This window comes from Tachyglossus aculeatus, chromosome Y4, assembly GCF_015852505.1.
Source record: "Tachyglossus aculeatus isolate mTacAcu1 chromosome Y4, mTacAcu1.pri, whole genome shotgun sequence".
NCBI classification, from domain to species: Eukaryota; Metazoa; Chordata; class Mammalia; order Monotremata; family Tachyglossidae; genus Tachyglossus; species Tachyglossus aculeatus.
The window spans coordinates 11,366,136-11,380,716 of record NC_052096.1 but is presented as its reverse complement, the minus strand read 5'-3'; the positions used below and the strand labels follow the sequence as shown (position 1 = coordinate 11,380,716).

Below are 14,581 nucleotides of genomic sequence, written 5' to 3'. Positions count from 1 at the left end.
CACCCCCAGAGTTTAGGCCGGTGCTTGGCACTTAGTAAGCGCCTAATGAATACCATCATTATTATTATTATTATTACAACCCGACAATAAAGAGTGACATTCCCTGCCCGCAAGGGAGCTGACAGTGTAATGGATTCCCTTTTTGCTGTGGGGGTGGGGGGGGGAGGGAAAGAGGTGTAAAACCTTATCAGGCTGGAATGATTGATTTAGCAATGATTGGGGATTTACTGTCTCCCAGCCAGGGCTGGGCGGCTATAAAGGAGCCCGGCCTCTCCGTCCCTTCCGCCTTATGTCCGAGATGAGGCTCAACTCCACTCCAGGTAAGGGGCCTTCGGGGTCCGGATCATCTATAATTCCATTTATTTCGGGTCATGCTATGGGATGGATGCCTGTCTACTTGTTTTATCGCCCGTCCGCTTGGTTTGGTTTCGCTGTCCGTCTCCCCCTCTTCTCCCTTCTCCCCACCGTGAACCCATTTTGGGGCAGGGATTATCTCGATCTGTTGCCGAATTGGACTTTCCAAGCGCTCGGTCCAGTGCTCTGCACACGGTAAGCGCTCAATAAGTACGATTGAGTGAATGAATGGCTTGATTTGATGTCTGCACACGGTAAGCGCGCAATAAATACGATTGAGTGAATGAATGACTTGATCTGATGTCTGCACACAGTAAGCGCTTAATAAATACGATTGAGTGAATGAATGACTTGATCTGACGTCTGCACATGGTAAGCGCTCAGTAAATACGATTGAATGACTGAATGACTTGATCTATCTGCACGTGGTAAGCGCTCAGTAAATATGATTGAATGGATGAATGGCTTGATTTGATGTCTGCACACGGTAAGTGCTCAATAAATACGACTGAATGGATGAGTGACTTGATTTGATGTCTGCACACGGTGAGCGCTCAATAAATACGATTGAGTGAATGAATGACTTGATTTGATGTCTGCACACGGTAAGCGCTCAATAAATACGATTGAATGACTGAATGACTTGATGTCTGCACACAGTAAGCGCTCAGTAAATACGATTGAATGACTGAATGACTTGATTTGATGTCTGCACACAGTAAGCGCTCAATAAATGCGATTGGATGAATGGCTTGATTTGATGTCTGCACATGGTAAGCGCTCAATAAATATGATTGAATGACTGAATGACTTGATTTGATGCCTGCACACGGTAAGCGCTCAATAAATACGAGTGAATGAATGAATGACTTGATTTGATGTCTGCATACGGTAAGCGCTCAATAAATATGATTGAATGAGTGAATGACTTGATTTGATGTCTGCATACGGTAAGCGCTCAATAAATATGATTGAATGAGTGAATGACTTGATTTGATGTCTGCACACGGTAAGCGCTCAATAAATACGATTGAATGAATGAATGGCTTGATTTGATGTCTGCACGCGGTAAGCGCTCAATAAATACGATTGAATGAATGAATGACTTGATTTGATGTCTGCACAAAGTAAGCGCTCAATAAATACGATTGAATGAATGAATGACTTGATTTGATGTCTGCACACGGTAAGCGCTCAATAAATACGATTGAATGACTGAATGGTGATTTTAATCAATCAATCAATCGTATTTATTGAGGCTTACTGTGTACAGAGCACTGTACTAAGTGCTTGGGAGTACAAGTTGGCAACATAGAGAGACAGTCCCTACCCAACAGTGGGTTGATGCCTGCACACAGTAAGCGCTCAATAAATACGATTGAATGACTGAATGACTTGATCTGATGTCTGCACACAGTAAGCGCTCAATAAATACGATTGAATGACTGAATGACTTGATGTCTGCACACAGTAAGCGCTCAATAAATACGATTGAATGGATGAATGACTTGATTTGTTAGTCCAGTGCTCTGCACACAGTAAGCACTCAATAAATACGATTGATTGATTGATTGATTGGTCCTTCTAGACCGTGAGCCCACTGTAGGCAGGGATTGTCTCTCTTTGTGGCTGAATTGTACTTTCCAAGCGCTTAGTCCAGTGCTCTGCACACAGTAAGCGCTCAATACGATTGAATGAATGAATGAATGGGGGGGCGGGGGGGTCCTCTTAGACTGTGAACCCGTTGTGGGCAGGGATTGTCTCTCTTTGTGGCTGAATTGTACTTTCCAAGCGCTTAGTCCAGTGCTCTGCACACAGTAAGCGCTCAGTAAATACGATTGATTGAATGAATGAATGAATGAATGAATGTGGGGGGGCGGGGGGGGGGCCCTTTTAGACTGTGAGCCGGTTGTGGGCAGGGATTGTCTCTCTTTGTGGCTGAATTGTACTTTCCAAGCGCTTAGTACAGTGCTTTGCACACAGTAAGCGCTCAGTAAATACGATTGAACGAACGAACGAATGAATGAATGAATCCCATCTCCCCCGTCTCCGGGCCTTCGCAGGCCTCCTCGGGCCGGCGCCTCCCTCGTGCGCGTCGCTGCTCCATCCCCATTGGCCCGCGGGGACGTCACTCATCCCTATCCCCGCCCCCGACGTGCTCCCATTGGCCCTCCGCGGGAGTCACTCAGACCCGGGCACCTCCCTTGTGCGCACCACCGCTCCATTCCCATTGGCCCCCGGCGGACGTCACTCATACAGAGAGCCGCCCCCAGGCCTCTCCCATTGGCCTCCCGCGGGAGTCACTCAACTCCGGCTCCACCCCGGCACCTCCCGCAGCTCCACCTCCATTGGCCCGCGGGGCCGTCACTCAGATCCTGCCCCGCCCCCGGCGCGCTCCCATTGGCCCCCGCGGGAGTCACTCAGCCCCGCCCCCGGAGCCCCCTCGTGCGCGCCGCCGCTCCATCCCCATTGGCCCCCTAGTTACGTCACTCAGACCGGGCCCCGCCCTCGGCGCGCTCCCATTGGCCGTCTAGGACGTCATTCATAGTAGGCCCCGCCTCTAGAGCGCTCCTATTGGCCGAGGAGGCGCGGACTGGGGATTCCCTGCCCGCGGGCCGGGCCGGGCCGGGCCGTGGGGGGGGACATCAGGGAGCCGAGGTGAGAGACCCCCCCTCTCTGTGTCTCTGTCTGTCTCTCTGGGTGTTCATTCATTCATTCGTATTTATGGAGCGCTTACGGTGTGCAGAGCACTGAACTAAGCGCTCGTACGTGTGTACATGGATGTGTGCGTCCATGTGTGGGTGCGGACCCGTGTGATGGGGGAGGGGGGGGGACTCCCGTTTCCCAACCCCTTCTGCAGGACCCCCCCCAATAACGATAATATTAATAATAATAATAATAATAGCATTTGTTAAGAGCGCTTGCTATGTGCTAAGCACTGTTCTAAGCGCTGGATCCCAGCCCGGGACCCCCGGGTTTCCCCCGCTCCCCCCAGGACCAGCCGCCCGGACTCCTGGGTCCTTCCCCCTCTCCAGACTCAGTTTCCCCGCCCCCATCCCAGCCCGGGACCCCCCGGGTTTCCCCCCCCCCCCGCCCAGGACCAGCTCCCCGGACTCAGTTTCTCCGGCCTCCCCTCCACCCACCCCCCCAGGACCAGCCTCCCGGACTCCTGGGGCCTCCCCCTCTCCAGACTCAGTTTCCCCTCCCCCCATCCCAGTCCAGGACCCCCGGGTTTCCCCCCGCCCCCCACCCAGGACCAGCTCCCCGGACTCAGTTTCCCCGGTCTCCCCCCTCGCCCCCCCATTCCCATCCCGGGACCCCCGGGTTCCCCCCCCGCCCCCCCCCCAGAACCAGCCTCCCGGATTCCTGGGCCCTTCCCCTCTCCAGACTCAGTTTCCCCGGTCTCCCCCCTCGCCCCCCCATTCCCATCCCGGGACCCCCGGGTTTCCCCACACCCCCCACCAGGACCAGCCTCCCGGACTCCTGTGCCCTTCCCCTCTCCAGACTCAGTTTCCCCACCCCCATCCCAGCCCGGGACCCCCGGTTTTCCCCCCGCCCCACCCCAGGACCAGCCTCCCGGACTCCTGGATCCTTCCACTCTCCAGACTCAGTTTCCCCGGCCACCCCCTCCCGCCCCCCAATCAATCAATCAGTCGTATTTACCGAGCGCTTACTGTGTGCAGAGCACTGTACTAAGCGCTTGGGAAGTCCAAGTTGGCAACATCTAGAGACAATCCCTACCCAACAGCGGGCTCACAGGCCCAGCCCGGGACCCGCGGGTTTCCCCCAGCTCCCCAGACTCAGTTTCCCCGGCTTCCCCCGCCCCCAGGACCGGACGCCTGGGTCCCTCCCCTCTCCATCATCATCAATCGTATTTATTGAGCGCTTACTGTGTGCAGAGCACTGGACTAAGCGCCTGGGAAGTCCAAGTTGGCAACATCTAGAGACAATCCCTGCCCAACAGCGGGCTCACAGGCCCAGCCCGGGACCCCCGGGTTTCCCCCAGCTCCCGGGACTCAGTTTCCCCGGCTTCCCCTCCCCCGGGACCGGACGCCTGGGTCCCTCCCCTCTCCAGACTCAGTGTCCCCGGCCTGGCCCCCGTGGAGGCGGGGAGGGGGCCGGGGTCAAGGGTCACGGGGAGGCCGAAGTCCGCTTTCCAGGAAGGCCGGAGGAAGAGGAGGGAAAGTGAGTCACCGGGGCCTGGCCATCCGGGGGAGGAGGGCCTGCCCAGCTGACCGCCCCAGCCTCCTCCTCCTCCTGCCCATCCCCTGCCCACCCCCCCTCTGCCAGCTGGACACCGACCACCTCTGGGGGGTCCCTCCCGCCCCCTCACCTCTTTTCTTTGCCCTCCTCCAGGTCAGAGAGTCAGCCCGTGGGGAGCAGTGCCAAGGCCGGACCCTGCCACTGGCACCATGGTGCCCTGGGGCGAGCCGGAGCGGCTGGTGTGGCGGCCCGAGGCGGTGCCCGCCGCCCTGCCTGCCGAGCCCGCCGGGCTGGAGGTGAAGCTGGGAGCCCTGGTGCTGCTGCTCGTCGTCACCCTGGTCTGCAGCCTGGTGCCCATCTGCGTGCTGCGGCGAGCCGGTGCCCACCTGGAGGCCTCGGGTGAGGGGGAGGCCCGCTCTGGGCCTTGGGGGGCAGGGGGGAGCGGGGCAGGGACCCGTGCCAGGGGGTGGGAACGTCGGCCTTGGACCTCGGTGGGCGGGAGCACCCGCCTTGGCGGGCAGGGGCCGTGCCCGTGGAGAGAGATGTCTGCCCCGAGCCTTGGCCCTGGTGGGCAGGGGGAGCGGGACCGGGACCCATGCCAGGGGATGAGCGATGCCCGCCCTTGGCCTCGGTGGGCAAGGAGACCGGGGCCCGTGAAGGGGTCGGGGGTTCTCCGTCAGGGCTCTGGCCTTGGTGGGCAGGGGCCATGCCCGTGGAAAGAGACGTCTGCCCCGAGCCTTGGCTGTGGTGGGCAGGGGGAGTGGGACCAGGACCCGTGCCAGGGGATGAGCGATGCCCGCTCTTGGCCTTGGTGGGCAGGGAGACCGGGGCCCGTGAAGGGGTCGGGGGTTCTCCGTCAGGGCTCTGGCCTTGGTGGGCAGGGGCCATGCCCGTGGAAAGAGATGTCTGCCCCGAGCCTTGGCCCTGGTGGGCAGGGGGAGCGGGACCCGTGCCAGGGGATGAGCGATGCCCGCTCTTGGCCTTGGTGGGCAGGGAGACCGTGGCCCATGAAGGGGTCGGGGGTTCTCCGTCAGGGCTCTGGCCTTGGTGGGCAGGGGCCGTGCCTGTGGAAGGAGACGTCTGCCCTGAGCCTTGGCCCTGGTGGGCAGGGGGAGCGGGACTGGGACCCATGCCAGGGGATGAGCGATGCCCGCTCTTGGCCTTGGTGGGCAGGGAGACCGGGGCCCGTGAAGGGGTCGGGGGTTCTCCGTCAGGGCTCTGGCCTGGGTGGGCAGGGGGAGCAGGACAGGAGGCCATGCTGGGCATGAGGGGTGCCCGCTCTTGGCCTTGGTGAGCAGGGGCAGTGGTTGGGGCCCGTGCCTAGGGGCGATGGGGCAGGGGTCCATGCCAGGGGGTGAGGGGAGCTGCTCGGAGCCTTGGGCTTAGTGGGCGGGGGGAGCAGGGCAGGAGGCCATGCTGGGCATGAGGGGTGCCCGCTCTTGGCCTTGGTGAGCAGGGGCAGTGGTTGGGGCCCGTGCCTAGGGGGGACGGGGCAGGGGTCCATGCCAGGGGGTGATGGGAGCTTCTAGGAGCCTTGGGCTTAGTGGGCAGGGGGAGCAGGCAGGAGGCCATGCTGGGCATGAGGGGTGCCCGCTCTTGGCCTTGGTGAGCAGGGGCAGTGGTTGGGGCCCGTGCCTAGGGGGGATGGGGCAGGGGTCCATGCCAGGGGGTGAGGGGAGCTTCTAGGAGCCTTGAGCTTAGTGGGCGGGGGAAGTCCATGCCAACGGTTCGTGCCGGGGGCAGAGGACTTGCTGGAGTGGGAGGGGAGAGGGGGCACATTGAGGGACCTCACCCACTCGGCCCCTCCCTCCGCTGGCACCTCCGGCCTTTCAGCTTCCCGCCGCCAGGCCCTGAGCCTGGTGAGCTGCTTCGCCGGGGGCGTCTTCCTGGCCACCTGCCTGCTGGACCTGCTGCCCGACTACCTGGCCGGCATAGACGAGGCACTGAGCGCCCTGCGGGTCACGGTGAGGGGGGCCGGCGGGCCGGGGGCGGGGGGCGGAGCGGGGGGCGGCCCCGGCCTGAGCGCCCTGGCACTGCCAGCACTGAGGCTTTCATGGGCGCCTGCTGAGGACCAAGCTACCTCTCTTCCTCCCTTCAAGGCCCTACTGAGAGCTCACCTCCTCCAGGAGGCCTTCCCACACTCAGCCCCTTCCTTCCTCTCCCCCTCGTCCCCCTCTCCATCCCCCCCATCTTACCTCCTTCCCTTCCCCGCAGCACCTGTATATATGTCTGTACAGATTTATTACTCTACTTATTTATTTATTTTACTTGTACCTATCTATTCTATTTATTTTATTTTGTTAGTATGTTTGGTTTTGTTCTCCGTCTCCCCCTTTTAGACAGTGAGCCCACTGTTGGGTAGGGACCGTCTCTATATGTTGCCAACTTGGACTTCCCAAGCGCTTAGTACAGTGCTCTGCACACAGTAAGCGCTCCATAAATACGATTGATTGATTGATTGACCTCACCCTACGGCCCTAGTGGCGGGAGCCCGGGCCTGGAACTCAGAAGGCCCTGGGTTCTGATTCCGGCCCCACCACTTAATAATAATAATAATAATAATAATAATGGCATTTATTAAGCGCCTACTATGTGCAAAGCACTGTCTCCGCCACATGTCTGCTGTCTGACCTTGGGCAAGTTACTTAACTTCTCTGAGCCTCAGTTGCCTCATTTGTCAAATGGGGATTAAGACTGTGAGCCCCACATGGGACAACCTGATCACTTTGTATCCCCCCCCAGTGCTTTGCACATAGTAAGCGCTTAACAAATGCCAACATTATTATTATTATTATTCTAAGCACTGAGGAGGTTACAAGGTGATCAGGTTGTCTGCGGGGTGACCTTGGGCAAATCACTTCACTGCTCTGGGCCTCAGTTCCCTCATCTGGAAAATGGGAATTAAGACCGTGAGCCCCTGGCGGGACAGGGACTGGGTCCAACCTGATTAACTTGTGTCTACCTCAGCGCTTAGTACAGTGCCTGGCACCTAGGACGCGCTCAACAAATATCTCACTTGTAATTATTCTTGCTGCAGAGAGCCCTGCCCTCAGGGGGCTGATCCTCTGGTGGGGGGCATTTTTTTTTTAATGGCACTTATTAAGCGCTTACTATGTGCAAAGCACTTTCTGAGCTTCGGGGAGGTTACAAGGTGATCAGGTTGTCTGCGGGGTGACCTTGGGCAAGTCACTTCACTGCTCTGGACCTCAGTTCCCTCATCTGGAAAATGGGAATTAAGACCGTGAGCCCCTGGTGGGACAGAGACTGGGTCCAACCTGATTAACTTGTGTCTAGCTCAGCGCTTAGTACAGTGCCTGGCACCTAGGATGCGCTCAACAAATAGCTCAATTGTAATTATTCTTACTGCAGAGAGCCCTGCCCTCAGGGGGCTGACCCTCTGGTGGGGGGCATTTTTTTTTTAATGGCACTTATTAAGCGCTTACTATGTGCAAAGCACTTTCTGAGCGCCGGGGAGGTTACAAGGTGATCAGGTTGTCTGCGCGGTGACCTTGGGCAAGTCACTTCACTGCTCTGGGCCTCAGTTCCCTCATCTGGAAAATGGGAATTAAGACCGTGAGCCCCCGGTGGGACAGAGACTGGGTCCAACCTGATTAACTTGTGTCTAGCTCAGCGCTTAGTACAGTGCCTGGCACCTAGGATGCGCTCAACAAATAGCTCAATTGTAATTATTCTTACTGCAGAGAGCCCTGCCCTCAGGGGGCTGACCCTCTGGTGGGGGGCATTTTCTTTTTAATGGCACTTATTAAGCGTTTACTATGTGCAAAGCACTGTTCTGAGCGCCGGGGAGGTTACAAGGTGATCAGGTTGTCTGCGGGGTGACCTTGGGCAAGTCACTTCACTGCTCTGGACCTCAGTTCCCTCATCTGGAAAATGGGAATTAAGACCGTGAGCCCCCGGTGGGACAGAGACTGGGTCCAACCTGATTAACTTGTGTCTACCTCAGCGCTTAGTACAGTGCCTGGCACCTAGGATGCGCTCAACAAATAGCTCAATTGTAATTATTCTTACTGCAGAGAGCCCTGCCCTCAGGGGGCTGACCCTCTGGTGGGGGGCATTTTCTTTTTAATGGCACTTATTAAGTGTTTACTATGTGCAAAGCACTGTTCTGAGCGCTGGGGAGGTTACAAGGTGATCAGGTTGTCCCACGGGGGGCGGGCGGGGGGCTCACAGTCTTCCAGATGAGGGAACTGAGGCCCGGAGAAGTGAAGAGACCGGCCCAAAGTCACCCAGCTGACAATTGGCAGAGCCGGGATTTGAACCCGCGACCTCTGACTCCAAAGCCCGGGCTCTTTCCACTGAGCCCCGCTGCTTGGTCCGGGAAGGCTTCCCGGAGGAGGAGGGTCTCAAGACTGGCGGTCGGGAGGCCGTGGCGGAGCCAGGGGAAGGTGGGCGGTGGGGGTAGGCGGCGCGGGCCTTCCCACACCCGACCCCTGCCAGTCTGACCCCGCCGCCCTCCCCTTTCCCCTCAGTGGCGTGGCGGCGAGACCCCGGGCCCGGGAGTCAGAAGGTCATGAGTTCCAATCCCGATTCCGCCACTTGTCCACTGTATGACCGTGGGCGAGTCACTTCATCATCATCATCATCATCAATCGTATTTATTGAGCTTGAGTACAGTGCTCTGCACATAGTAAGCGCTCAATAAGTACGATTGATGATAGTACAATAAGCACTGTACTAAGCGCTTGGGAAGTCCAAGTTGGTAACATCTAGAGACAGTCCCTACCCAGCAGTGGGCTCACAGTCTAAAAGGGGGAGACAGAGAACAAAACCAAACATACTAACAAAATAAAATAAATAGAATAGATATGGACAAGTAAAATAGAGTCATAAATATGTACAAACATATATACATATATACAGGTGCTGTGGGGAAGGGAAGGAGGTAAGATGGGGGGATGGAGAGGGGGACGAGGGGGAGAGGAAGGAAGGGGCTGAGTGTGGGAAGGCCTCCTGGAGGAGGTGAGCTCTCAGCAGGGCCTTGAAGGGAGGAAGAGAGTGAGCTTGGCGGAGGGGCGGAGGGATTGGGGGCATTCCAGGCCCCGGGGAGGACGGGGGCCGGGGGTCGACGGCGGGACGGGCGAGAATGAGGCCTAATGGGGAGGGGATTAGCGGCAGAGGAGCGGAGGGTGCGGGCTGCGATGGAGAAGGACAGAAGGGAGGGGAGGTAGGAGGGGGCCAGGGGATGGATGGACAGCCTGGAAGCCCAGGGTGAGGAGTTTCTGCTTGATGCGCAGATTGATCGGTAGCCACTGGAGATTTTTGAGGAGGGGAGTAACATGCCCAGAGCGTTTCTGGACAAAGATAATCCGGGCAGCAGCATGAAGTATGGATTGAAGTGGGGAGAGACACGACACTTCTCCGGGCCTCGGTTCCCTCATCTGGAAAATGGGGACGGAGACCGTGAGCCCCACGGGAGACCACGTCCAACCCGATTCGCTCACGTCCACCCCAGCGCCGAGCGATAAGAATAACGATACTTGTTAATAATAATAATAATAATGATGGCATTTATTAAGCGCTTACTATGTGCAAAGCACCGTTCTAAGCGCTGGGGAGGATACAAGGCGATCAGGCTGTCCCACGGGGGGCTCACAGGCCCGCTGTTGGGTAGGGACCGTCTCTATATGTTGCCAACTTGGACTTCCCAAGCGCTTAGTACAGTGCTCTGCACACAGTAAGCGCTCAGTAAATACGATTGATCGATTGATTGACTGATTTTCCAGATGAGGTCACTGAGGCCCAGAGAAGTGCCCAGAGTCACACAACTGACAATTGGCGGAGCCGGGGTTTGAACCCACGACCTCTGACTCCAAAGCCCGGGCTCCTCCCGCTGGGCCACAGGTTAAGCGCTTACCGTGTGCCAGGCACCGTACTAAGCACTGGGGTCGATTCGAGCAGTCAGTCAATCGATCAATCAATCAGTCATATTTATTGAGCGCTTACTGTGTGCAGAGCACTGTACTAAGCGCTTGGGAAGTCCAAGTCGGCAACATATAGAGACAGTCCCTACCCAACAATCAATCAATCAATCATAGTTATTGAGCGCTGACTGGGTGCAGAGCACTATACTAAGCGCTTGGGAAGTCCAAGTTGGCAACATGTAGAGACAGTCCCTACCCAACAGTGGGCTCACAGTCTAAAAGGGGGAGACAGAGAACAAAACCAAACATAGTAACAAAATAAAATAAATAGAATAGAAATAGACAAGTAAAATAAATAAATAGAATAGAATAGATGTGTGCAAGTAAAATAAATAAATAAATAAATAGAGTAATAAATATGTACAAACATATATACAGGTGCTGAGGGGAAGGGAGGGAGGTAATCAATCAATCATATTTATTGAGCGCTCAGTGTGTGCAGAGCACTGGACTAAGCGCTTGGGAAGTCCAAGTTGGCGACATCTAGAGACAGTCCCTACCCAACAGTGGGCTCGCAGTCTAAAAGGGGGAGACGGAGAACAAAACCAAACATACTAACAAAATAAAATAAATAGAATAGATATGTACAAGTAAAATAAATAAATAAATAGAATGGATATGTACAAGTAAAATAATTAAATAAATAAATAGAGTAATAAATATGTACAAACATATATACAGGTGCTGAGGGGAAGGCAGGGAGGTAATCAATCAATCGTATTTATTGAGTGCTCAGTGTGTGCAGAGCAATGGACTAAGCGCTTGGGAAGTCCAAGTTGGCAACATCTAGAGACAGTCCCTACCCAACAGTGGGCTCACAGTCTAAAAGATGGGGTAAGCCGGTGGGGGGATGGAGAGGGGGACGAGGGGGAGAAGAAGGAAGGGGCTCGGTGTGGGAAGGCGTCCTGGAGGAGGTGAGCTCTCAGCTGGGCCTTGAGCAAATCACGTTGGACTCGCTCCCCCGCCGCCCTCCGATCCCCGTCCCTATTTTGCAACCGAGGCGCAGAGAAGTGAAGCCTTTTAGACTGTGAGTCGGGTAGGGACCGTCTCTATATGTTGCCAACCTGCCCTTCCCAAGGGCTCAGTCCGGTGCTCCGCACACAGTAAGCGCTCAGTAACTACGATTGATTGATTGATTGAGGGCCACGTGCTCAGGCGGGTAACAAATCCCGTGATGATGATGATGATGATGATTTCCCCACCTCACCCCGTCCGTCCTTCCGCCTTCCGCCCCGCAGCTGCAGTTCCCCCTGCAAGAGTTCATCCTGGCCATGGGCTTCTTCCTGGTGCTGGTGATGGAGCAGATCGTGCTGGCCTACAAGGAGCAGGGCCCGGGCCCTCCGCGCGAGGAGGCCCGGGCCCTGCTCGGGGGGCCGGCCCCGCCGGTGGCGGCGGCGGCGGCGGCGGCCCCGTCGGCCCTGCGGTCCGGCGTGCTGGTCTTCGCCCTGTCGCTGCACTCGGTGTTCGAGGGCCTGGCCGTGGGGCTGCAGCGGGAGCGGGCGCGGGCGCTGGAGCTGGGCCTGGCCCTGCTGCTGCACAAGGGGGTCCTGGCGGTCAGCCTGGCCCTCCGCCTCCTGCAGAGCCGCCTGCGGGCCCGCGCCGTGGCCGCCTGCGGCCTCCTCTTCGCCTGCATGACCCCGCTGGGCATCGGGCTGGGCGCCGCGCTGGCCGCCTCGGCCGGGCCCCTGCCCCGGCTGGCGCAGGCGGTGCTGGAGGGCATGGCGGCCGGCACCTTCCTCTACATCACCTTCCTGGAGATCCTGCCCCAGGAGCTGGCCGCCCCCGAGCAGCGGGTCCTCAAGGTCATCCTGCTGCTGGCCGGCTTCGCCCTGCTCACCGGCCTGCTCTTCGTCCGCGCCTGACCCGCCGGGGCCCGGGCCCGCGGGGGCGGCCGGGCGGGACGCCGGCGGGGTGTCTTGGGGGGCCGCACCCGCCCCTCGCCCCCTGCGGATTCCGGCGGGGACCCCGGAGATCCCGTCGGAGGGCGCGGGCGTCGTCGGGAAAGGCGGGCGACGCCGTCCTCCGGACACGTGGAGCCCCCCGCGACGTCTCCGGTGGGCCCGGGGCGGGGGGACCGAGGCGGGGGTCGGACCCCCGACGCCTCTCCCCATCTCCGTCTCCCGCCGTAGCGGAGACGCCCCTCAAAAAGTGCCAATCGCGGGGAGGACGGTGTCCCGTCGCCCACCTCCGAGGAAGGCCGGGAGAGGGGACTCGAGGGGCCGAGGCGTGTGCCGCCCACCCCCGTGCCCCCCGTCCTCCCCCCCATGCCCGCACTACCCACGGGCCCGGGACCCCCCGCCGCCCAAATGTTTTGTACCGGTTTTTAAGGGAGTTGGGTTCGAGTTCCGCAGAGTCTATTTTTCTCAACTGACAGTATTGGGGATCGCCCCCTCCCCCAATAAAGTATCTTGTTATAAACCCCGGCACCGTTTCCGTCCTTCCGGGAGGGGACGGGGGCGGTGAGCGGGCTCCGTCTGTGTCCGCTTTGGGGGACGCCCCCCGTCTCCTTCCCGTCTACCCCCTGGCCGAGATGAGGCTCGGCTCCGCTCCAGGTAAGGGGCCTTCGGGGTCCGGATGTAATTACACAATCATCATAATGGCATTCATTAAGCGCTTACTACATGCAAAGCACTGTTCTAAGCGCCGGGGAGGTTACAAGGTGATGAGGTTGTCCCTCGGGGGGCTCACAGTCTTCATCCCCATTTGACAGATGAGGGAACTGAGGCCCAGAGAAGTGAAGTGACTTAATAATGATAATAATGATGATGGCATTTGTTAAGCGCTTGCTAATAATAATGGCATTTTTATTAAGCGCTTACTATGTGCAAAGCACTGTTCTAAGCGCTGGGGAGGTTACAAGGTGATCAGCTTGTCCCACGGGGGGCTCACAGTCTCAATCCCCGTTTTACAGATGGGGTAACTGAGGCCCAGAGAAGTGAAGTGACTTGCCCAAAGTCACCCAGCTGACAGTTGGCGGAGCCGGGATTTGAACCCTGCTTCTCTACCTGTCGCCAACTTGTCCTTCCCAAGCGCTTAGTCCAGTGCTCTGCACACAGTAAGCGCTCAATAAATACGATTGAATGAATGAATGGGAGCCCATTGTTGGGTAGGGACTGTCTCTCTCTATTTTTTTTTATAATGGCATTTATTAAGCCATTATTTATTAAGCCAGATGAGGTCACTGAGGCCCAGAGAAGTGAAGTGACTTGCCCAAAGTCACCCAGCTGACAGTTGGCGGAGCCGGGATTTGAACCCTGCTTCTCTGTATGTCACCAACTTGTACTTCCCAAGCGCTTAGTCCAGTGCTCTGCACACATTAAGCGCTCAATAAATACAATTGAATGAATGAATGTCACCAACTTGTTCTTCCCAAGCGCTTAGTCCAGTGCTCTGCACACAGTAAGTGCTCAATAAATGTGATTGAATTAATGAATGAATGTCACCAACTTGTACTTCCCAAGCGCTCAGTCCAGTGCTTTGCACACAGTAAGCGCTCAATCAATACGATTGAATGAATGAATGTCACCAACTTGTTCTTCCCAAGCGCTTAGTCCAGTGCTCTGTACACAGAAAACGCTCAATCAATACGATTGAATGAATGAATGTCGCCAACTTGTACTTCCCAAGCACTTAGTCCAGTGCTCTGCACACAGAAAGCGCTCAATAAATACAATTGAATGAATGAATGTCGCCAACTTGGACTTCCCAAGCGCTTAGTCCAGTGCTCTGCACCCAGTCAGTGCTGAATAAATGTGATTGCAGGAATGAACGTCGCCAACTTGTTCTTCCCAAGCGCTCAGTCCAGTACTCTGCACACAGTAAGCGCTCAATAAATGCGAATGAATGAATGAAAAAATATGATTGAATGAATGAAAGTCACTAACTTGTACTTCCCAAGCGCTCAGTCCAGTGCTCTGCCCACAGAAAGCGCTCAATAAATACGATTGAATGAATGTCACCAACTTGTTCCCAAGCGCTTAGTCCGGTGCTCTGCACACAGTAAGCGCTCAATAAATACGATTGAATGAATGTCACCAACTTGTACTTCCCAAGTGCTTAGTCCAGTGCTCTGCACACAGAAA

The 14,581-nt window shown here is 56.8% G+C and overlaps 1 protein-coding gene across 3 annotated transcripts; it reads left to right on the top strand.

Moving 5' to 3' along the window:
• Positions 1 to 238: 238 nt before the first annotated feature.
• Positions 239 to 12,922, top strand: SLC39A1 (solute carrier family 39 member 1). 3 transcript variants are annotated; one of them, XM_038769030.1, is made up of 4 exons: positions 239 to 320; positions 4,711 to 4,956; positions 6,391 to 6,521; positions 11,738 to 12,922. In XM_038769030.1, exons 1-4 carry the CDS (start codon positions 290 to 292, stop codon positions 12,359 to 12,361), a joined length of 1,032 nt encoding a protein of 343 aa, XP_038624958.1. In that variant the 5' UTR covers positions 239 to 289; the 3' UTR covers positions 12,362 to 12,922. The 3 variants fall into 3 exon arrangements, with proteins under 3 accessions (XP_038624958.1, XP_038624959.1, XP_038624960.1); XM_038769031.1 differs by lacking the exon at positions 239 to 320 and adding an exon at positions 2,938 to 3,012; XM_038769032.1 differs by lacking the exon at positions 239 to 320 and adding an exon at positions 4,457 to 4,539.
• The last annotated feature ends 1,659 nt before the right edge of the window (positions 12,923 to 14,581 follow it).